Genomic DNA, 23908 nt, shown 5'->3' with positions numbered 1-23908 from the left:
TAGGGTAGGCTGCCTGAACCCATGGGATTTTCCATTTCCTGTTGGCCCCCAATCCTGGGTTTGCCTGGTCTCCATATTTCGCCCGATAAGATAGAAGCTGCCGCCTGCCCTGTCAATCACTGCCTATCACACTGCCTATCACCACCACCTAACAGACCTACTACCATGTAGGCACCCACTATCTAGGTACCTACCTAGGTAGCTACATGTACCTAGGGCAGAGTAGGGGCCGCCAGAGGGCCGCCTCCTGGTACCTATTGCTCCTGCTCCTGCTCCTGCAGCTTGCTTGCAGCCGAGCTGCAGCTGTCATGCATCCCCGTGTGCATCCGTGACCAGACCATCAATCCGACGGGAGTTTCTTGCTAGCCTTACAACTCACCTTCAGCTCCCCAGGATGTGTCTTCCTTCTTTCTTTCCTTCTCATCTCATCTCTTCCATCTCGTCGTTATCCTGAGTCACCAGTGCCCATGTCTCCCATCCTCGACCTGCCTTCGAGATGACGGATCCAGCCGGCAATCGGCCGTCGACCGCGGACCACCTCCAGGACACTGAACACCCACGCACGCCTCCTCCCTTTGCACCAATCTTCACACTCGTCAATAATGCATCTACGAGGACCACCCATCACCCTCATGTACGATACATATTCAGCGACGACGATCCTGAGGTCCTAACCCAAGCGCTTGCCGAGTGCGAACACTCCTATGCCGACGATTCGGGCTCTGGCCCTGTACCCACCAACCGAGCCATGATCCTTGACCTGGCTACCAATGATGACGGAGTTTATAATGTTTCTTGGGCTTCTAGCATATCCCCTTCGTGGGCTGTTCTGAATGCTCAGCTCAGTCAAATCTCGCCTCCTTCGTCGGATGCAGGACAAGGCAGCGGCAACGGAACCGGGGACACCGGTCCTGATAATATCAGCCGCCCCGACAGGCTCATGCTACGGATTGAAGGAATCGAAATGAGTGCTCCCAGCTCACCATCGGAGTTGAGAATATCTGGTGAGACGAGTCGGCAGCGTCCCGGCAGTGCGGGTGGTAGTGGTAGTGGGCACCGAGACCGAGAGCGATCCGGAGACGGAGACGATTACTCCAGTATGCTGGAGGATTTCGAGAAACGCATGTCGACGCTTCGAAATGTTGTCAATGCCAGCGAGGACAGACGGAAGAAGATGGACACTCCAGCGGAGCATAAGAGAGACACAACAAGTACCAATGATCCTGCCCCTTCAGCCTGAAAGCTATTTCCGGAACCATAGTCAAGAACAACCGACCTACATAAATAACCACCATCATACCATCCAAGGGAGTTAGTTGCCAAAGCACACCGAGCAACTTTTATCAACCAAGCTGCCAAAACACACAAGTTCTTGTGGCATCCTAGGCACGATTGATCAGTCGTTTTGAATACACGACACAGTATAGCGAAAGGATAATTATCATAAAGGCGCAAAATGCCCTATGATCCTCTCTTCGAGGACACCAGGTCTCATTCCATCTGTACGGAGATAAGGGGGTATGGCGTTATCGGCGTTTTTGGTGGAATACCATCATTAGGTCATAGGATAATGCCCGTGTATTCATTCATCTCTTTTTGATTTTCTCTCTAGGCTCTTGTGGACGGAACAGCACGTTTAGCCTAATGAAAGGCTATGTCTTATAAATCTAGATTCCTGAAGAATGCTTTTCTGACTTTCCCATGTGGGCCGAGATGAATTCATCTGCTTGAATGACTACTGCAGTGCCTGCCCAATTCACACGCAAGGTTCATGAAATTCGTGCTTTAAGTCGACACACGTAGGAAGTAAAACCTCCATTCCTTGTAGTTTATCCCTAAGACGGACCGGACCGGTTCCTATTGAATTATCATTCGGATTACAAACATTGACCTAGATGGAATGTTATCTAACCTACTTACTCCCTACCTAGGCATTATCAAGCAAAACTAAATCACAGAGCATGGGAATAAGAAGCATGTTCATTAAATAGGGTTGGGGGAAATAATAGTGTACTAATTCAAAAAAAAAGTTTTTATTCCGGACGCCTTGAAAATGCATCGAACTCCCCTTCTCCGAGCACGAAATGACAGAAATATAAGATGGAATCAAAAATACACAAGTGAGACGTACGCCCACTTGGTATCGATTGGTATCGGAGGCGCTGCGGCGAGCACCTATTGGTTCCCTCCTTACTCCTCGAGAGTGAAATTTGACATCAAGCCAAATGCCTTTACGAGGAACCGTTGGGAAACCAGGGCGGGGCGGGGGGGAATCTAGATATGTTGAACAACCCGAGCTAAACACTCGTTTCACAAACGAGCTCGTTGCAGATTCGTGAAAAGCACTGGAGGAGCCGAGGAGCTTGTATGGTTGATCGATTGCGGGTATCATTGGAGCCAAGAAATGTGGATTTGCGCAGCGCCATGGTTGTTCGGAGTAATTTTCACAGACGGTGCACGGGCATTACTGAATTATGACGGATTCAGTGCACCGCACTTACGTCGTCGTGCTGGTAAGCCATCGCCTCGATTCCGCGTTGATTCTCGAGGTCAGCAGCTGAGGCGTAGACTCGCTCTCGATTATGGAACGAATGCCAAGGATCTCATCCAAGCTTCGCTTGTTGTTATTGTTGTTGTTACCACCTCCGGGAGGGTGTGTAACGAAATAGCCTGCCAGGATAGCCGCAAGGATGACGAGAATGAGAACTAGTTTATAACGTTAGCTGGCAAGTAGGTGATTCAATCGGAGATGACATACCAGAGATACCCAGGCAAATCCACTTCTTCTTCCGTGTTGCTCGGGCCGTATTAACGGCAGTGCCGATCTCAACATTGCCCCTGTCCAAGTTGTCGACAACCTCCTCGCCCTTCTGCTCGATGTTCGTGACTGCCACATCCTGTTGCATAACCAGTGTATCCATGTCCTGGAACAGCTGCGCCAACTCTATCATCTGCCGCTCGATCTTTTGCAGTTGGGCATGGCGGTCTTGGACAGCGTTCAGCACGGACTGCGCCTGACCCATACGGTTGCTCTGCATCAAAGCCTGCTGGAAAACCTGTCCACCAGTCTGGTCGGTCACGGCAGCCCTGACCTCTTCTTCGGTGGCGTCGGGGCGCACGATCCTGTATTGACGGGCCATCTGCTCCTCCGTCTTCTTTCGGAAGGCCGACTCGACTTGCTGGTACGCCCGGATGGCATCCTTGAGTCGACCATCTACACGGCGCACCTGTTGACCGAATCTCTGCGTGTTCTCGGGCTTGCTCTTCAACTGGCGAACGCGCTCGGTAAGCGACCTGTACTGAGCCATTGTCTCGGAACTGAGACGGTCGAGCTGTCTATTGGTGTTGCTTGAAGCGGAGCTATCGGCATCATCAAGAGATCGCTGCTGAAGCATCTTCAGCTGTTCCAGGTTGCGGTCAATGGTGTCGATACCGCGGTTGATATCAGATATCTCATCCAGGGCTGAATTTGGGCTTCGATCTTGGAATGGGTCTACATTTTGAGCTAAGGGCGCCATTTCAACGTTGTTTGCTGTGAGAATCCAGTTAGTGTATCCTTATATTTAGGGCACTGTCTGCTGTCTGGTCCAACATACACCCATATTCATCGTAGCCGTTCCCCTGGGCACGATAGTTGGGGCGCGAGGGCAACCCTCCTCCGTAACCACCACTCGAATCATTGCGGTCGTCGAAAGGATTTTGCCGTCCGCCGTATCTGAGGAGCATCTATGTTAGAGCAGGTTCATCTCGCAATCGGAATACGCGATTAGGAGCGAAAGGAAATATGTACCCGTACTGTGCCATTTCTGTTAGTCTTCTCCTATTTAATAACTCGTATTTATTTTCGGACAGAGAATGGGATAGAATTGAATTGTTGCAGAATCAGGAATCAAGAATCGGATTGTGAGGATAATGGGGCACGTCGAAGACTTAACCCGAGTCGCGTGTGGTTCGGTGTGCAGGTGATTGAAACGGGATGGGGACAAGATGAAACACGTACACTCATTTTGAAGGGTTAGCTCTGTTTCTGGCCAGGAGACTCGGTTACCAACAGGACTACAGGCGTCTGTGTCGTGATATATACAAGAGGTGTCAATAATTATTAATTATTGGGAGCAAAGAAAACAGATATAAAGGCACGAAGGACGAGAAATGGGGTTGAGAGGCAGCAAGGAAAGCCAGTGAAGCCAATGCCGAGCAAGGTGAGGTAGGTATAGCAAGTGCACGTATGGATTGGGTCGATCTGGCCGGAGGGAGGTTGAAATAAGTAATAAGGAAGGACTTTAAGTCAGTCGGTCGGGAAGGGTGTCAGTGTGTCAGATCGAGCCATGGCCCATGCCCATGCCCATGTCCATTAGCCCTTGCTCTGCCCTTGTTCTGCCCTCGGGCCAGGAGAAGCGTCTCTCTCTCGCATCTTTGTTACAGCTGCCGCAGAAGAGCTGCGCCAGACTGCCACTTTTGGCAGGGAAGGGACCGTGCTAGCGTGTCTAGCCCCTGAGAATCCACCGCCAACCATCCCAGCTCGTTCATCTCCAGCCCACAGGCAAATGTACACTCCTCACTATTTGCAGTGGAGAGGTACTTGACAACACATTAAAGTGAGGCACTGCCATCCACTACTTTGGTAAGTGTCTGGCTAAACCACCGACCAGATCAACGCCAGCCGACTATCAACGGATTGCTAACGTGAGCTAAGGTACTGGTAGAGTCTGGGTAGAGTAAGGTGGCAATCGTATGTCTCCTCTCTTCTCTAAATTTAGATGCCGTTGAATCTTTCAACTAGTCATTCTACTGACTGATGGACAGTACATACATAGTAGGCAAGATAGGTAAGTCCTCGATCACGCTAGAAATCAGGCATCACTTTAGGATATCGCTCCATCACATCACTCACTCAAGGTTCGCTGAAGAACCAGCAGTGTAGAAGTCATGATGCTGGGGGAGGGGCGGAGTACCTAGGACGGGCAGAGACGGTGTAGTACGAAATGGGGGCCAGACGGGGGCCTACACTAGTTCGTGCAGAGCAAGTAAGAGGTGCCTACTTACATGTAAGCTCATTCAGCCAGTTCAGCTTTTTGCCATCATCTGTGTCGGTCTCTACGTATTATTTCCTCTTGTATCTCCGATGCGGCTGCGAGGCGTGGTGTGTACGCGCGCATGGGCTGTGCCATTCTTAGCACAGCCTGGCTCGGACTCGGAATACAAGAGTAACAAAGAGGATAAAAAATATCATCATACCTTGCAAGTCTGTAAGGCGATACACGGCGGGTAATACTCGGTCCGGGAGTTGGATGATCTAGTATACTGGTAGTTTTGTTAAGTCAATTCGTACATGTAGTTACATGCTGCGTTCATTGTCGGTAAATCGTAGTTACTTGAATTCAGAGAGCCAAGAATTTCGCGCGAACCGAACTTCAAACCCATATAACAATATCCACGCACATAACAAAACAAAGCATGCGAACGCATGCGAACCAACAATCAGCAGCCTCTGCTCAGGGCAAAATACCTACAATAATACTCTCGTTAATACGACCACAAAGCACCAAATGGGTTCTTCCGCGACGCCGCTCGTGTAGGATCGCCAACGTCATCTGCAGAACCCTTCCTTTGCCGCTCGCTGTCCCCGCCCCTCCCAACCCCATCCGCGCATCGGCAGGCAGACGTTTTATCATGCTGTTCATTGGCGCTGCTACAACGAGATATGCCCCCATCGAACCCAGCATGTAGGTATTTGATGTGGTGCTTGTCATCGCTTACATGCGCTAACTTACATCTACCTAGAGGCACTTTCCCAGGCATCCAGATAAATCGTGCCTGCGGGACTAAGTGTCGGAGAACGAGCGTCGATCTATGCCGATGATCTTGTATATGCATGTGCTATGGCTGCTTATTTTCGTCGTCTGAATTTATCTCTGCGTGTACACGGCCTTGCTTGTAGACTAGTCGCCCCGAGAAAGGAGATTGTCTCGTGCGAAATGCGCTTCAGAGTGAAGAAAGACGCTAAAACACATGGGGGCACTCTAAGCTTCTTTTCCACTCTAAGATCTCATAAAGGATAGCCCTACCAGACCCTACCTCTACTTCGGCAATTAGGGTGTTAAATACACAGCGGCTACGATCATGATGAGCTAGGCTCATGTTTTCAGTAGCAATCAGAAGCTAGATCATTCTCAACATGCTCGAACACGAACACGAGGGTTCCTGCCGGCAGGAGACTAAATCTGTAGATTCACAACGCCACTCTCAGACAATCGCATACGCAGACGCATAACTCACGCTCGAATCTGAGTACACCTCCACCAAGCTGCTCCGTTGATACTGCACAAACTCGAACCTGTACTTATCCGGATCGGAAGCCCCCTGTGCCAGCTCTTCCAGCGCGGCCATGGTCACGCCTATAGGATGTCTTCCGCAGACCGTGTTTTTGGTCTTCCTGAGGTTGTCGACAAACTCGTCGTGATGGCCGCCAGCAATGGCGTCCATGGCCAGTTGGTCAAGCAGCTTGATGCTCTCATGGATTGGCGGGTCCGCGGGCTTGCGCGTCCTATACGTCAAAGATGTGAGGTTACTCACGTCGCTTCCCGGCGCATAAGCGGTGTAGCTGAATCGGTCGCCCCAGTGGCAGAAGTCGGAGCTCACTACAAAAACGTTATCCGGATCTTGCAGGTAAGGGGCTAGCAAGGTCCCGAATTGCTTCTCCTCCAGCCCCTTGTTGTCGCCTACCAAGATGGGCACGAGCGTAGGGTATTGGTCTTCCGAGGGGAAGGTCTGGGTGATACGCTTGTGTATGTAAGGTAGATGCATCTCGAGAGAATGCTCTGCATTTTCATTGTGCGTTGGCATGTCCTGGAACTTGCCCGTCTCCCGTAGTTTCTGCACGATCGGTTCATCGATGGTCAGATCGCCAAACGGCGTCGCATATCGGGCGTACTTGGTCAAGGCACATCCACGTAGATAGTAGGTGTGGGAGGGACCGAGGAGAAATATTCGCTTTGCTCTGCTAAGATCGAGACATTTATAGGCCCAGGCGGCGCATGGACCTGAGTATGAGTATCCTGCGTGCCTGTAGGATAGGAGTCAATCACCCCAGAACCTGAACACCTCGGCTGGAACAGATTGGGCACGAGCACACGTACGGGGCTATTATGACTTTGGCGCCGGGTATGGGAAGATTCTTATTGTTGATAGAAGCTGGCACGTCGCTAAGATAGCTGTCTAGCTCACTCGACAAGACATCGGGATCCCCTTCGTACCAGGAATCGGCCTTGCCCGCCTCTCGTGTCCCGCTAAGCTTCGTCATAGCCAAGATGCTGTGTTGTTGGGGATAAAGGAACCCGCGACTGGTTATCGAAGATTATTGAGCTGCGATCCCGTCAAAACAAATACATGTAATGTGATCCACTAGTTCTTATTGAATTAGTCTATCAGTCAATACTAGGACACAAGAGTGGGTTGTCATCAGGCAAGTGTGTAAGCTAGGTAGATGGTGATGATGCAACTGATGCGGGACAGCGGAGGGGAGATGTCAAGTAATCGATAAGAGCAGCGCCGGTTCCATACCTTAGGTACCCGACCACAACTCCTGCCCTACCTACTATGTACCTGTAACCTACCTAGGTATGTGTAAGTACATATGTAGATACCTAGGTAGATGTTACCAATGTAGGCCAAGAGAAATAAATACATATTTCAGAACTCAGACAACCATCGCAAGAACAGCTCGCGATGTCTTTATCGCACGCAACAAGTCCTCCATGCTTGACCCGCGCGTCGAATGACCTTCTCCTACTTATGCACCCCTCACAGCCTCCCAATGATGCATCTCACCATGCATGGTGCCCCAACTACACCCCGGCCAGAGCGACAGCGGCTGTGCTGTAAAAGGCTGACAAAAGTGCAAATATTGCCTCAGTATATAATTGATCTCTGAGTTCCCAATGGGCACGTTCTCGTAATCCATGCCTCCTCCTCTGTTATCCCCCAGGGTGGCATATCGTCAAGTCTCATCATGGAAGCAATCGCTGCAGCTGGCGCTTTGCCTGGCCTTGCCTCAGCCACTATCCAGCTTGGTACTGCTACCTTCCAGTTCTACCAGCAGCTACACAGCCTGTACAAAGCAATCAAGCATGGAGAGAAGCAACTCGGTACAGTTGTCAAGCAGCTTGACCAGCATGGAGATTTCATCAAAGGTAGCAAGGTCTTTCGAGCCTTTGATCAGTTGCGTCGGATTTGATCTAATCGCGAAACAGAGCTGAGGTTCAGCTTCGAGCACATTACAGTGGCTAGCATCCCAGCCAGCACGCACCGTCTTTTCGAGCGCTGTATCGTAGATTCAGAAAGAGAAGTCGAAGAGTTTAGACAATTACTAGATCGGGTAGGCAAACATCGCTTCGAAAAGAAAACCTTGCACGCCATCGAGACTGGCAGTCGTCTCCGCTTCCACGAGCATAGTATTCAGAAGTATTGCGATCTTCTCGACAAGCAGATGCATCGCTTTCTCTTTCTCCAGTCTTCTGTACAAAGGCACGTATGCTGGTGGTCTACATAGGAGGCTTGCTAATAGTAGCACAGCATACGGGTAGAGTCAAGCTTATCGGAAGTTATGACCACTCTCGTGAAGCAAGGGGCCAAAGCAGCCAACTTCTACGACGAGCATTCAGCATTGTTAAAAACTAGCAGGGGCCTACGCTCAGCTTCGGGCACTATCTCAAAGAGAGAGCAAGTGAGTTGGGAGATTCGGCAGTTACAGATTTGAATCAAAATGATTAATTGCTAATTAGCCACAGCTGTTAATGGGACAAATGGATAGAAGCAGCCGCACGGCTTCACCTTCCCCACAGAGCGTTATCCCTGGCAATTGGTCTATCATCAAGACCAAGGGGTATTCAACGCTGTGTGGTACGGTCACAGTTGCGACGTTCTCAGACTCAGAAGTTAACAAGGGTAAGCGTCACCAACTCGCCTACAAAGTACGATTTAAGCCCTACAGCTGGATTTCAAGAACACTGGTGGAATGGCGGTGTCTTTTCAGTCCATCCCCCAAGATTCACACGATGCTGTTCTCTGTAACTACTAGCATACTCTGCGATGACCCCGATGTTTTAGATGCATTGGGTTTTGTCCGATCATCGGACGCATATTGGGGCCTTCTGTCCGCGTTTCCTTGGTTCTGGACCATGAAAGTACCCAACTCTGGGAAAATCCGGGCTCTTTTAAACACAGGTCGACTTCTGAAAGACCATGTCCTATGGTCGGATCGCTCAGATCCGGTGGACGTCATCACGGCGTATGATAGAACTCCAAATCATATATGATAGTATATTGACAAGTGAGCAGGTTCATTCTCTCTTATGAATCTTCCCATAAAGAGGAACTCTCTGGTCTATGGAATCGCGATCCTAATAGGAGGTGCACTGAATCGAACCGAGATTATTTATCCCAACAATACCTCGAATTCTATCGGGTAATTGAACTACTTCTTTCATGGGACTTCCAGCCTCATCTCTCTAGCTGGCAACAGTACGTCATATATTATCATTTTCTACATCGCGCTCGATTTATTGAAGACTAGCCAGCATCTACGGCGTAGCTACGCGGCACCACTACCACCTTTTAACTGAGCATCCAGAGGTAATTGGCACATTTGACCTTACCTTGAAGCCCATCTCCCTTTTAATTCTCGAGACTTGCGGGTTTTTGATCCCACTTGACTATAAGGTTACGTTCCATGATCGATGTCGGGTAATGACACCGTATTTAACATATACTGGTACACTTGCGAAAAGTTATGTCACCTATCATGACCCCTACAACCTTGGTGATTCTTATCTCGCGCATTTCGTGGCCGAAAAAGATCCTGTTGCGAGACTGAAAGGGATTCTTGAGCTAGACCCCCTGGACCTCACTGAGGATCGATACATGTTTGACCGGTGGTTACTAGGCGTGTTTGCTCTGTTTCGCCCAGAGACTGCCTCTCTCGTTAGGGATTACATCAACTCTTACCAAACAATGGCAGCCCGCAATCTCTTTAGCATCGATTATATTCGTGAAGAATTCCGACAGCCACCACGCGAATCTAATAAGAAACAACGACGAAATTTCCTGATATTTGTCTGTGCCTATGGCAACCCTTCCATTATTCAAGAAATGGATTTAACTGCACTTACAGCAGCAGAGATTCGAGGTATGCTGTTTCAGGCAGCCCAGTGCTCAAACCCCGAAATATTTGATCTTTTGATAAGCCAGAGTCCGAAGGAGGCGGTAAATGTCACGCCTCATGCACCACGTATGCGTGAAAAACTTACTAACGATCCAACATTCCTCGATAATTATGTCAAAATACTCTTCGACTGTGACCAATGGCCACTAGCAGGGTTGTTTCGTGATCCTGGTACTTCGAGTACATTTTTTCTCCCCAAATCTCAACCATTACCCAACTATGTTGAATACATAACCCTAGGCTGCATCCAAAGATATGAGATGAACCCACTAGCAGTAAGAATAGAGGTGCGGTCGTTGATTTGGCATGCCACGAAAGAATTTTGGGGATCCAAAGCACCCGCGGCACTGCTGCTTCAGGACCTCCACTTCTACGACGTACTTCGAAAGCTTGTTCGAATACCAGCTTGTAAATCACATCTCGACATCTCAAATTTCGTACAATTCGGATATTTGGTACATGTGACAAGTTATACGGGGCTTAACGAGTTTCAGTCCTTCCCATACCCTTCTGTCGACGGATATTCAGCGTTGATGCTCGCTCTTCACTGCGGAATGAAGCCTGCCGTTCAAATCTTAGTCGACGCAGGCGCTTCTGTCTCGGAACCTATGTGCTGTGGAAAATCTGCACTTTCACTTGCCCGCGAAAACATCCGATCTCGACACCCTCGGCGATGGGCCGTGTGTCGCGATCCAGTCACCGGGGTTACCATCCCTACACCCCGCGGGGTAATTACCCCTGAAATGGACATCTTAGAAAGTACGGATCGGGAGATGCTTGAGATATTACTTGAAGCACTACGCGAGAGGGGTGAGATAGAACCTATAGATTCAGACGACTTGACTATGCCCAGCAGGTGGAGTATGGTTCTTCGCATTCTTCTTATGAGCGGGTATCTGCTGACACTTGCCACAGAGTTATTGAGGGGGAAAGTTGGTCATTTCGCTGCATGGTTATTTAAACCTTCCTATAGTTTCGACCCCGATTCCTTTCGTGAGAATAGCATTTATACTATCCTAGTGAGCACTTTGTGGCTCTTATCTGTTCTCAAAGTGCTCAAAGCTGAACTCGGCGACCTCCCGTCCTCTCTCACCAGGGTTTTGTCTCGACCTGTCGTCATACTAGCTTTGCTCGTATGGATACTATCACGATTCTGGTAGCTTTCTTATCTTTTTGATATGATAGAAATTGGATTGCGTTTTCTCATTGTGGTCGGTTGTGTACGACCAGTCATGACTGACGATTTCGACGGTACACGAATTTACGGTCTCTTGTGTTCTACTGCCTGCACCTTTAGATTTATGAATGAAATACAAGGCTTCTTTTCCGAATACAATACAGTGTCTTCACGGACGTGATCTGCAACATTCGTGCACCCTGGAGTCCATCAAATAACAATACGCATTTCTCGTCGGCGGCCTGTTTCATCGTTTGCGATTTCGCATTGGGTGCCTCTAGACTCTATTTAACTCAAGCAACAGCTTAACAATCTTCGTGTCTTGCTCCTCGTGTGCTTAAGTCGTGCTGTGCAACCACACCGTACAGCTGACGCAGATGTGGATTTTCACCGCCTCTAGTTTCTTTTTCTAATAGAAGGCATTTTTAACGAAATATATCGGCTCAGCCTTCTTACCACCATGAAAGCTTGACAAAGTGTAGCGAGGGTCTTATTGTACACTTATATAATAGCCGCCCAGTATGGAAATGACCAGTCATTTTATACTAGCCTTGCGGTTTCTTATATCTTAAAGTATTGACTTCATTTGTTCAAGTATCGCATAGATGGGTGTCAATACGCGCACCTATAAACATTTGGTGATATAACCTCCCAAGTAATCATCTACCTGCCTGCCTGCTTACTTACCGACTATTATTCCTACATAGTCATAACACAAGCGATGCTATTATTCACTGCATCACCACGGAGGCGAGTTCTAACCACGATACGTAAAAGGTATAGCATCTTGTGCCCTCAACTACCTATCTATCTATTGTAAGCGTAAAATAGCTGAGACTTCGCAACGCTACGGCGCAAACGCCACGCAGGGAGGCCAATGTCAAATATCAGCCCTGGAACTTGCTTACTTCTTTCAGTACGAAGTATGTAGGTAGGTATGTATGTATGCATGCATGCCAAGTTGGCGCCCGACGAATGTTGCTTACCGAGAGTACCTGACCTAACCCGCCCTTCCCTGTCAGCCAACTATTTACCAGCCACCGTTCTCTCTAAAGCCCTCGCGCACCACTGTGCCTCTTCTTCGCTTTGTCGAGATTACTAGGACATCTACTCGGTGCGTGAAGTAAGGGCAGGTTGATACTGTACAAAGGTAGGTAGGCAGAGAAACAGATAAGCAAAATTGCGGCAGGGTAGATAGGCAGATAGGTAGACACTGGCTGTTAGCTGCACAAATGACGGCATTTGAGTAAATACGTGTCTCGCCTACACACCATTTCACTCGCTTGATTATACCAACACCAGATCACAAGACGCTGCTGGGGCTGGCATTGGGGCTTGCGCCACGCTGCATTAGCATGTCATGCGGCCTCGGTCGGATTCAGACATAACTTACATATCTACCTACACATCATAGGGCAGAGACCAATGACTTGCTTGCTTGGTTGATGGGTTTCAAAAGATAAGTTGCTTCCTAACTCAGCTCGGCAGATAGGCAAATAGAAGAAAGAGGGGACTTTTGCAATACCTATCTCGGTAGCAGACGATAACGGGCAAATTGTCTCACGCGTTACCACAAGAATCGGATTGTTCTCGCTTTCTTTGTTCATTGTTTTATACCGGGACGAACCCACTATTCTCAATTCTAGTTTATTTCAAATTTAATACTATCTTTATCTAGACTACTTCCGATTGAGAAGTAGGAGGAAGTAGTAAGAAACCGCTTCAATGCGCAGACGGCAGATCAGCTAGATGAATGGATGGGCCGTCGTATATGGCGCTTGAGACGGTCGGCCATGTAGTCGCTGCCCTACTAGACTCGTACGGCGCCGCTCTCGAATGCTACGCCGGTTGGCGCCGGAGACAGCGGGCGCGCAACCATTACTATTACCGGACGACGACGACGAGTACCGCGACCAACGATGGCAATACCAAGGGCGATACTAAGAGCGGGAAAGAGACGACGTTTTCAGCAGCTGGCACATCGCTTAGCATCTCGAAGTTGAAGATTGAGGAGGCATTTCAGAGTGGTGTCGATGTGCTTGGGGATGAATTCGTATACGGAGACGGTAAGACAATGACAGTAACACCAGGTCTTCCTTCCTGATGATCGTATCTACGTCTGGCGTGCGTAGGCTGATGAGAGATGTGGCTCGACTGCACCAGCGGCCTGTCATGATGTTCTAATGCAGAATCTCGCGCGAATACGCGATTGCGTAGCGGCTCTACAACGAGCTATTGAGGGAGGAGAATATTATCCCCTGCCGCTCGGCGAGGTCACTCGCGTGTCGGAGGCGATGCGCATATCCACCTTAGCTGCGTTGCAGAAGCAGTACCAACGTCTTGTCGTCGGCCGATTAGCGCCGCGGGCAGTATCACCACCGCAAAATATTTCGATAAGCGGTAATGCTAGCCATGTCGACGACACCGCCAGTCATGAACCAGGGGTGGATCCAGCAACACCGACACAAGTACCAGATCACCATCTAATGAAGAGTTCGGTGGACAAAGATTCCAATAGCACCGTTAGCAATAGTAATAACAACCCTCGCGAGCCACCGTCCCCCCCTACGACGCCAACACAGATCTCGAAAGAGCCATCGCTGAACCAAGAATCCGAGTCCACGTATTCCTGGTCTACAGCGAGATTCGGCGACGCTCGGCCGAAGAACAGCGTTTTCAGCGTCTTCTGCCCTGAGGCGATGAAGTACCAGGTGGACCTGGAAAAGGCATTGCCGATTGACGGAGCGAGATGCAGATGTGGTTATGTTTGGAACGCCGGCTGTCGTGCCGAAGACAGGGCCACCATGGTAATCAAAGATGGATTCCACATCACGCCCAGGTTCCTGGGTAAATCACATTGCAACAATGGGTTAGGATGTGTTCTGTGTACGGTAAGTCTTCCTCGCTCTGAGAACCCCGTTGATTGAGGAATGCATTTGGATCGCGCACGCGTGAGCCGCTGCTCGTACCCTCTGCTTCGATGTCGAGTATCACGGGGCTAACCAATTGCTCAGTCTAATGGTAGGATCGAGACGTTTGGTAGCGTGGAGGGCTTGAGGACCCATATCAACTCTTCGCATTCAAAATGGCAGTTGTTGCATGACCGGGATTTGGCGGGTCATTAAAGGACCGATGATTAAGCTGACCGGAAAAAATTCATGCTTCTTTGTCCAAAAACCAGACTAGGTAGTTAATAGCTAGGCAAGTGGATGACCGTTAACCTAAGCTTATATGATGTTCTTTTTTGACATGGTGATGGAGTCATCAGGGCCGTTTGAATAATAGTTCGAATCCATCAAGGCTAGTGTGGTGTACCAAGCAGTGCGCTATGTTCCGTATCTTGGGTTCTCTTCACATGGTAATACCAGGACGGACTGGCCAAGTCGGCTTAATTCTCGCCTTGCAAGGAGGTTCGCGTGGATCACAGACATGACCCAGTTGGGGTCCCTGGCCGTTTCTTGCACCCAAAATAAAAGTGCAGACCATCATCGAATGGTTCGCATGTATTTCGTCTCCGCTCTCCGGTGGATATAATCAATGTCAACGGCCCACTGCAATATGTCGGTTAGATAACTGCCTGCCAAGGAAAGGATCATCCCAACAGGGGGAGTGCCAGGTATTACACCATTTTGGCCATGAATCACACATTCGCAAAGAACTGCCAATGAGTGGAGGATCTGGGAGACATTGACGTACCTTTATCTTGCGGTCCTCTAGGTCGGGAAAGGCTTCCCGCAAGAGCTGTGCCACGTACACGAAGCGTCGTTCGATTAGCTTCATGTTCTGCATCCACTCCCAGCTGCCCTTCTGCCTATCCTGAATGACTGAGTCGTACGGGACAAACCCGAAGTCGTCGCGCTTTGCGTTGGCACAAACCCAGGGGTCGAGGTCGCTCAGACGGACAACAAGGACGACCTCGTCGAGGTTTGCGGACGGCTTGGGGAAGTCGACGCTTGGTCCGAGGAACTGACGGAACCCTTCATACTTGTAGCTATCGTGGATAAGGATAGCCACCCTTCGAAGCTTGCTCGCAATAGGTCCATTACACACCCTCCTCAGCGTCTCGCAGTTGACGTCTGCACCGTCGGTGAGATAAAGCAAGTCATTTGCCCAATTGACATGAACTCCGGGGATGAGCGTGTCGCGCGGTTTGCCACCTGGGTTCCTGACGAATTCAGCAAGCTCCGGTGTTGATTGCAGGATATCTTTCGGTACGCTGAGTGCTTGCTCCCGGTCCTTGCGGTCGACGAGGTCTCCAAACCTGTGCTCATACAAATCTTTCACATGTTTACTCGGCAGTCCCATGAAGTTCATATGAACGAGATCCAACTTTTTGTGAAACACTTCGAGTGCTTCACTATTTATAGTGGCGGCAGCAAAGCGAAGACTAGTAGGCACATTATGGTTTGTCTGTGCGGTTAGGTCGGCGTAGGCTATAGCAGCTCCATTGGAAGTTGACTGAAGTTTCGATGGCGCCGGGTAGAGTACATGAATCCGTGGGATGTCGAAGTAGTATTCCCATATCTGTAGGCGGAGCTCGGCGGGGAGGTCTGAGAAGCGGTGGAAAGTCCTAGTATCTTGGTCCGGCACCGGCACCGGCACTGATGCTGAACTGTCCTCGGAAGTGAGGAAGAACCGGTCCATTAACCAACGCATTGTTATTGGTGTAGTGGCCTAGCGTGATCGTAAGCTTCAAGTTGGTATGAAGTTAAGATGAGAGTTTTGTCTAGACTTGATGCTAGATGCCGCAAAGGGAAGAAAGGCTCAACAACAAGAACACAGGACAATGTGAGCTATCATATTAGGTTCTTAGTCTTTTTACTTACTGTTTGTTATTAGAAGCAAGTAAGATACTCCAGGTTAGACAATATGATCACGACAAATTGCGCAACGTTGCAGCGAGATGGCGACATTTCACGATATGGTATAGCACGGGAGAGAGCGAGTACATGATAAGGTATATATATCTCTCCTTGGATATTTGTCAAGTACTCGTTGGGGCGAGACACGATACCCATCGTGGTGGTCGTACTAGAATAGAACCGAGCCATGGCATGGGGTTGATGCTCCAGATCGTACGCTGGGCAATGCTAGGCGTGACCGAGTCTATTGCCGCATTCTTCATTTCATTTGAAAGACACCGGCAACTCCATCAGCAGACAAGTGGTGGTTAGCAACTGGGGATCGTTGTTTGCTCCAGGGGTCACGGAAAACTCCATCTGCAGTACTTCCCAGATCTGACCCAGGCGCCTAATAGCTGGGACCAAATTGCCTACCCGTGTACTCCTCACTAAACCCTATCGGCCAGGCTACATTAGCGAGCACGATGCTGCTTACTTGGCACCAAGAAAGGAAGTTCTCAGCCTAGTTAATTGCGTCTTAGCAGTCTGTGCTCTCACTTAGTCGTTGTTTAGTGTGAAAACAAGAAACTCCTAAAAGTGTCTACCGTACACTAAATGGCGCCAAAAGCCAAGTGAATTCGGTGTGCTAGCTTAACGCAGGTAAGGGGCACGTATTTAAATCCTGTCAAGTGCGCTGGTTCTAGACTGAAGCCACTGACGCCTCTCGTGTAATATGCAGTGTAGCGCAGTCTTCGTAAATCACCTCATCGGTGGTCTAGATGATGAGACCTGATAATGCCCTCACTTACACGATAATACAAATACCTCCCTGCCGGCCCCGAATGTTGAAAGCCTACCTACCTAGATCTCCAGACAACAGGATAGCTCAATGCACCAAGTATGGTAAGCACAGCTAAACATACTAAACGCAGCATTAGTCAACACTAGGCACGGTTAGTTTGACTGATATTCTTGGATTTCTTGGATTTCGTACACTACTACCTAGTAGTTATGTACTGTACTACATGTGCACACTACGGAGAGTACCCCATCCAGGTCAAACGTTTCTCGGAACCCAATCACGGCTTTTGCCGTCTACGGGACACACATAATACCTGCAGATAGTTTCACGTGTAGCATTGCAATTCCAATCCCCGGCCCGGAAGTAATCAGCCTCCCCACCGGTCTAAAGAATGTTGGGCCAATGACTATTCCTCTTACAAGATCTCTCGTAACCACGAATTACACTAGCATGTCTACTAACGGTCTTGCACCACTTACCTAAGTCAATATCCACTCCTCAGACGACAAATATCTATTTTTATGCCTAGACTTCTTAGAAAAGGCCTAGAAGCCCCAGCGAAGCGAACAAGCGAACCCCTTCGTCAAAATCCTTCAATCTCTGTGTCTTGTCCTTACCTACACTATTGAATCATGCGATGACAGATTTAACTTGGGAACAGTACTAAGTAAGCTAGTAAACTCACCGTAACTCCATGTAATATAAAATAATGCCATAGTCTATGATGGTGCCAGCTCCAGCTACCTGATCGTACTATTTACATTAGTACAGTGAGCACACATACTCAGTTTGTCGTTGATATTAGGCCAGCCTCCCTTGCCTGAACAGGTAATTTTGCTATCATTGGCTATTGCCCAACCCGAGGGCGCTCGGTAAGCGATCCCGACTCTCAATAGGTCCGATTCGCGTGTATCCCGAAATATGGGGGGTTGTACAAAGTCTACTGGATACTACCGCAGCTAAGCCGTGCTATTAGGTATTCGAGTAGCATTCATTGGATGCCTACCATATCTTCTTAAAGCCTTCGGCTCGAAGGTAGCGCCACTTAGGTAGACTCCTACGTCGTTAACCCTACCGTGGTTGCCAAATGTTCATAACGGTGCTTTGTTGTTTCTCCTCTTTCGTCAGAGGTTGGAGTTACCCGGATTATCTAGTTGCCATATCTACACCGCTATCTGATCCTCTGCCCTTGCACCTCCTTCACAATTGAAGCACCCATGGACAAGCTCCTAGCTAGAACTACATATTCCGTATATAATAGGTCTACGCTTTCCTCTCTCCCCGAAATTTGTGTGATTGTGTTTTGAAATTTGCTGCTTGCACATGAACAAAGCTGGAGTGACTTCGAAGTTTCGGGTTCCGAAATTTTATGCGGCCTTGGATCAACATCCTAACGCCTCACCTGTAGGTAACAACAATTACATGCGGTGAGTCTCTGGGTCGGTGCTTGACTCTGATCCAATACTGTGGGCTAGAAGGGCTACTGAAGCGGCAGTCGAGAAGCCAGAGGAGGACCAGGTGTCACTACAGTTGGTGACACAAGCTGGTGAGTGGTCTGGTTAATACGCCACTTCGGGAAGGGTCAAGGTCAAATTAGGATTACCCACAGTAACAAATATGTGCGCGAAATATATTGATGCTTGGGTGGAGGAACTCAAGCAGGAGGCGAATGCGGTCTTTCTTTACCATAACAAGCAATCAGAACGCTGAGCCAATACAGCTCCCTTGTACTCGGCATTCCCTAGCCAACTCAATTTTTCCTTATGTATGGAGATGCTCTCTTTCGCTACGTCCAAGTAGCGGTTTTCGTCTTCATATCCGGTTCTCTTACAAACTCATATCTTCCCTGGCCCTGTAAACCATAAACATGAACTGTCCCACGTTCATCCGGGAGAGATGGGTCCCTAAATAATCATATACGGACTCATTACCACGACTAGTTGAAGCTCTCTAGAAAGAGAACATCTATCAACACTGCATTTTCCAAATTATCGCCAGTTGTACATCTTTAATCTCCGAATGTATTCACCTTGCTTGTTATCATCCTTTTGAGTTCAGTACCTAAATAGCTCACTGCTACACACGGGTGGGTTTGAAGATTAGAAAAAGCTTGACTCACTGTGTATAGAGTCAAAAGTAGCTATCAAGGTCAGAAGGAAACTGGTGGCCAAGGACATTTGCAGCCCTAGTAGACGATTATAATGTGAATAGCCTGGGTTCCAAGTCCTCTCTCTCTCTCTCTCATCAGCCCTTCCTACACACTTTTATCCTTAGCTCAAGTAAACGACGGATAATCCGGCTAGTAAGCGCTGCAGAACTGAACTCTGTCACGGAACAGAATAAGAATGTACCATACTAAACTAAGACCGTGTGCGTCTACACTCAACTATATGGTACTGTGACAAACTCTACATTATTCGGTTTAGGCGACTTAAGAATAACAACAAGTCTACTCATGGGATGCTCATGATTTCATTAATCAATGTAGCGCGGTATAATATCAGGGGTTCGTCGCAAAGCACAAGTAGCTTACTTGCAGCTCAACACACTTAGTTTCATAATCTAAAACGAAATTTAGGAAAACCGAGGAATGAAATTCACTTTATGTAGTTATCTCATTTAAAATAGAAAAAAGAAAGACCACCCGGAATCACACACAATTCATATGCATAACTGGCGGTGGAAACGGCAAAAGAAGGGCTCAACCGGGATTCGAACCCGGGGCCTCTCGCAGTTTAGATGGAGACCCAAAGCGAGAATCATACCACTAGACCATTGAGCCGCTGATGCGCTGAAGTGAGCTTATGATGGTACGAAAATAACTAGGACCTATATATTTGTTACATGTCTTCTCACAGCCACACAGCACCGTTGAGCATCCTGAATGAATATCAACATCTGAAAATGAGATGCATCCTATTTGCCCATGTAGTTACAGGCGCGCAGTGTGAAGGCCTGAGAAGAAAATAGTTCCTTTCTACATATATCTCACAATGGCCACAAAATAGCAGGGGACCGCGTATGCGAGGAAATGATATAATTAGATAGGATTAAAACCTTACCTACCGGTACGTAAAGAACCACCGTAGACATGGAGGGGAATGCGTAACAAAGCGCCTAGTAGGTGAGAATTCCATACCTATACTTCACCACAACTACGGCCGTGTTAAGATTACAACTATAAGCTCGCCGTATCTAGTCCACGTTACCGCACCATCTCATCCCTCTGCTGTCGATTCAACCATCTATTCCTCGGTCGCAAAGCCAACTTAATACCCTTGCCATGCGCAATCCGCAAGAACGTCGTCATCATGTATTCCCGCTGAAGATCCGTCAACTCCTCGACACAACTAGCTACATATAACCCTCGCAGCAGAAAATAAGCGCCCAGGGCCTTCCCGTCCTTACCGACGACTGGTAGGCCTAGCCGGTCTACGTCGCCTAGCATGTACGGGACACAGGCACAGATGTCATCAACTGCGCTGTAGAGCCTTCTCTGGAGATCCTGAATGGAATATTGGTCTTGGTTGAGGCATTGTTCTAATATTGGAAGAGAAGATGCATGAACGAGGACTTGTAGGGCATATACGACGGTACACCAGAAGCTGATCCACATTGCGCCATGATGAATGTTCTTGAAAAGATGGTACTTCTCTGGGTAAATCGTTCCCGGCTGGGCATCTCGACTGGGCATCTCACAGGATTGGTATGACCAGATAGAGGGCAGTGTTTTCCTCCAGTTCAGTAGGCCATGATACGTCGAGTATAGATTATCAATAGATTTGATAACTTCATTACTGGATATTTCGTAGCTTGGAACCGAAATCATCGTCCAAGTCGCGACACAGCATTGCGAGGTCTTGCGCATAAGTCGCCAGAGCTCAGCTTCATGCAGAGCGATATCTACCCTCTTAACATCATAATCCATGTTGATCGGGGAAGGACAGAGGCCCCCTATTGCGTTCGTATGAACCCGGCCGTGGATAACTTGAAGCAAGGCATTGTCGTTCCTTGTCCCGAGCCGAGCATTCCCGCGTATCCGCGATAGTTCCACGAGTCCTTTCTGGTGGGGATCACATGACACTCTCGTGATGCCGACGATTACCTGCAATGAATGATTGTTACAGAGGGAGGTCGACAGGTCGTCTTGATGAGCATATCTTACCTCGTACATCTGGAGGATGATGATGGCGACCAGTGTAGCATCAGAGCTCGCTTCTAATGGGTTCTTCAAAGCGCTTGAAATACATCTTAGTGTCTCACCGTAGTGTTTCTCCGCAGTTATCTGGAGATAAACGAGCCCGGTTATGTTGGCGAGACTCGCAGAGCCAGCTGCAAGCACCGCGGACTTGAGATACGGTACGCTTGGACTGTTGCTTAATAAGTCTGACAAGAACCCTAGATACCCGGAGCTGTCCTTCGTCGCAGATGATGTATAATGGTATAAGAAATGCGAGATGGCTCTCGTGTCCCATGCTTCAGAAGGCTGTGCGAGGAGTTGCGGTATGCATGAATCTGATGCCAAATCTCCTGCGTGATCTGATGCTGCAGAAGTATTATGTGTTCGCGTCCGTAACGGACGTGCAGCTTTACCCTTCGAAGCAAGTCCTTCATTCACCGACCGGAATATCACTTGCTTCGTGTCGGGATAGCCTGGGCATAAACGACGAGCCTTTGCACATCTTCCACATTGTGGCTTCTTCTCATCGCACTTTTACGAAGCCGCCAATTAGTACTTATCTACGGGGACAGTTTGGGATTGCCTATCATATGAGCTAATTACTACCTTGACTTTCATCCTTCTGCATGCGTGGCAGCCTAGGCTGTACGGAGTTCGGGTCGCCATCGGGTCCCGTAGGGCACTATGATGAGGATAGGTAGGGAGGGGCTGTGGTTCGAAAGTAGAAACGATCCGGCCTTGAATGAGGCAAGCCGCGCGACTCGCAGCGATAACCTAGAGCGACCAAGGAAACACAACGTCGCCAGTTCCAAGTCTGATGCCTATGTAAATTAGTAATATGAAGTTGAACCGGGACATGTAAAACCTATGACGAGGTCCTACACTAGTCTAGATTAGGTCATACTACTTTGTATAGGCGCGCCTTGAGTAGGTAACTTATCCCGAATCGCACGAGTTACCCAATTAGGCAGTAGGTGTTGATGTGAATGGGTGCAGGTGGTGACACCGATGAGCCGTGGATGCGATTCAGGCGTCGTACACATCGTAGGTGGCTCTCATAACGTGAGCGTTTATAAAAGACCCAAGACGTCGAAATCCGTGGGTTTCCGTCGACCTTTCGAGGAGCGGAATCATAATTCGTGTCACAATGTCTCTTCTACCATTTCTATACGCATCCTTCATGCTTGCCTCTCTCGGGGCTGCATGTCCATCCCATAATGGAGCGGAAATGCAGTTCAACTATACTCTGGCCACTGACAGCAATGAGAAGTTTCGTTCGATGCAAAGAAATATTCCACTTGCCATGGGAAAGATAGCCATCAACAATGTACGAGTATTTGATGGACACCGACTGCTTCCAACTACTACTGTAGTCATTGAAAATGACAAGATCGAAAGTATTGGGCGTTGCAGCAACGCCAATACACATATTGACGGGAATGGTGGCGTCCTTCTACCCGGACTCATAGACGCACATGCGCATCCGGAGAATGTCACCGACCTTCAAGATTTAAGCCGGTATGGAGTGACTACGGCACTGCTCATGGCTTGCTTCCAGCCACAACTTTGTCAGTCATTGCAGAACCATACTGGGCTAGTTGATATCGTGGCAGGGTCACTACCCGCCGCGGCACCAGGAAGCATGCACGGGAATATTATCATCATGGCAGATGGCAACGGGGATCGTCTGGTCACCAATGCTAGCGTAGCTGCTTCATGGGTTGACGATGCAGTATCGTGGGGACCGGATTTTGTCAAGCTCATTGCCGAATCACCTGGTTTAGACCAACAGACACTGAATGTTTTGACAAAGAGGTCCCATGAGCAAGGGAAGCGCGTGGCCTGCCATGCATCTGCTCTCGAAGCGTACAATCAAGCGGTCACGGCTGGCGCTGATAATATCCAACACGCGCCGCTCGACACGCCGATCTCTGCTAGCCTAGCGCAACATATCGCTTCCAGCGGCCAAGTAGCAACCCCAACGCTCACCATCCTGCGAGCCATCAGTGATGCATCGCCGGAATCGCGCGACTACACGGCTGCAGAAGAGACGGTGCGACGCCTAAAGGCGGCCGGGGTGCCTATCATTGCCGGCACGGATGCCAACTTGGTCCAAGGACTCATCGCTCTAGTGCCCTTCGGGATAAGTCTTCACGAAGAGCTTCGATTGCTGGTCCATGCAGGGCTATCCCCGGCAGAGGCGTTACGAGCCGCGACCTCTGTGGCGGCAGAGCATTGGGGATTGAGTGATAGAGGGGTGATTGCGCCGGGCAAACGCGCGGATCTGGTGCTACTCTCTGGGAATCCTCTTGAAGATATTACGGCCACCCGGACTATTCAGAGGGTCTGGCTGGCTGGCGTGGAGTTTTCTGGGGATATAGGGACATTTTGAGGTCACTAGGTATTCATATACCTACGCGTTCTTATCGCGTTAGGTACCTTACAGTCACTTGTAGTTCGCGTCCGTCACATGCTAGTCATAATTCTTACCGCGTAACACATTTGACTTGCTGTTCTGGTCACAGCGTCGGTTACAAACATATATATATATATATAAATGAATCATTCATCTCATAGAGCCACCTAGGCAATCGAAACACTTGCGCCTCGTTTGATTCTTTTCTAAAAGTATATGGTATGTATTGTATACCTAGGTAGATATGAATTTGATTGATCTGATGTTCTA

The 23908-nt window shown here is 48.8% G+C and overlaps 8 protein-coding genes and 1 non-coding gene across 9 annotated transcripts; 4 read left to right on the top strand and 5 right to left on the bottom strand.

The window, feature by feature from the left end:
• The first annotated feature begins 62 nt into the window (after positions 1-62).
• F5B22DRAFT_284420 (uncharacterized protein) lies at positions 63-1868 on the top strand. Its single transcript, XM_047970333.1, has one exon. The coding sequence runs from the start codon at positions 497-499 to the stop codon at positions 1238-1240; it is 744 nt and encodes a 247-aa protein (XP_047829334.1). The 5' UTR covers positions 63-496; the 3' UTR covers positions 1241-1868.
• Positions 1869-3591, bottom strand: F5B22DRAFT_284419 (t-SNARE). Its single transcript, XM_047970332.1, has 2 exons — positions 2759-3591; positions 1869-2706 (listed from the first exon to the last, which is right to left on the bottom strand). Exons 1-2 carry the CDS (start codon positions 3516-3518, stop codon positions 2498-2500), a joined length of 969 nt encoding a protein of 322 aa, XP_047829333.1. The 5' UTR covers positions 3519-3591; the 3' UTR covers positions 1869-2497.
• A 2043-nt stretch (positions 3592-5634) lies between these two features.
• F5B22DRAFT_613222 (MEMO1 family) lies at positions 5635-7749 on the bottom strand. The gene is made up of 3 exons (XM_047975394.1): positions 7564-7749; positions 7140-7404; positions 5635-7066 (listed from the first exon to the last, which is right to left on the bottom strand). Exons 2-3 carry the CDS (start codon positions 7301-7303, stop codon positions 6247-6249), a joined length of 984 nt encoding a protein of 327 aa, XP_047829332.1. The 5' UTR covers positions 7304-7404; positions 7564-7749; the 3' UTR covers positions 5635-6246.
• Positions 7750-11635, top strand: F5B22DRAFT_613209 (uncharacterized protein). The gene is made up of 7 exons (XM_047975393.1): positions 7750-8192; positions 8253-8526; positions 8575-8725; positions 8790-9289; positions 9340-9522; positions 9579-11083; positions 11138-11635. Exons 1-7 carry the CDS (start codon positions 8012-8014, stop codon positions 11380-11382), a joined length of 3039 nt encoding a protein of 1012 aa, XP_047829331.1. The 5' UTR covers positions 7750-8011; the 3' UTR covers positions 11383-11635.
• Positions 11636-13170: 1535 nt separating this feature from the next.
• Positions 13171-14524, top strand: F5B22DRAFT_648136 (uncharacterized protein; the record flags this gene model as incomplete). Its single annotated transcript, XM_047978981.1, has 3 exons — positions 13171-13465; positions 13617-14290; positions 14414-14524. 3 exons carry the CDS (start codon positions 13171-13173, stop codon positions 14522-14524), a joined length of 1080 nt encoding a protein of 359 aa, XP_047829330.1.
• A 360-nt stretch (positions 14525-14884) lies between these two features.
• On the bottom strand, positions 14885-16055 carry F5B22DRAFT_648135 (uncharacterized protein; the record flags this gene model as incomplete). The annotated part of the gene is made up of 2 exons (XM_047978980.1): positions 14885-14950; positions 15096-16055. The coding sequence occupies 2 exons, from the start codon at positions 16053-16055 to the stop codon at positions 14885-14887; spliced, it is 1026 nt and encodes a 341-aa protein (XP_047829329.1).
• Positions 16056-19739: 3684 nt separating this feature from the next.
• F5B22DRAFT_t128 lies at positions 19740-19824 on the bottom strand. The gene has a single exon. It is a non-coding gene; the product is annotated as a tRNA-Pro (tRNA).
• A 423-nt stretch (positions 19825-20247) lies between these two features.
• Positions 20248-21888, bottom strand: F5B22DRAFT_637411 (uncharacterized protein; the record flags this gene model as incomplete). The annotated part of the gene is made up of 3 exons (XM_047977437.1): positions 20248-21147; positions 21208-21753; positions 21829-21888. The coding sequence occupies 3 exons, from the start codon at positions 21886-21888 to the stop codon at positions 20248-20250; spliced, it is 1506 nt and encodes a 501-aa protein (XP_047829328.1).
• Positions 21889-22093: 205 nt separating this feature from the next.
• Positions 22094-23616, top strand: F5B22DRAFT_284318 (putative hydrolase; the record flags this gene model as incomplete). Its single annotated transcript, XM_047970331.1, has 1 exon — positions 22094-23616. Exon 1 carries the CDS (start codon positions 22370-22372, stop codon positions 23612-23614), a length of 1245 nt encoding a protein of 414 aa, XP_047829327.1. The 5' UTR covers positions 22094-22369.
• Positions 23617-23908: the final 292 nt, after the last annotated feature.

The sequence above is a fragment of the Xylaria bambusicola genome (assembly GCF_022495145.1).
Source record: "Xylaria bambusicola strain CBS 139988 unplaced genomic scaffold F5B22scaffold_31, whole genome shotgun sequence".
NCBI classification, from domain to species: domain Eukaryota; kingdom Fungi; phylum Ascomycota; class Sordariomycetes; order Xylariales; family Xylariaceae; genus Xylaria; species Xylaria bambusicola.
Note: the sequence above shows the minus strand (reverse complement) of the source record. Positions and strands in the feature narration are given on the sequence as shown.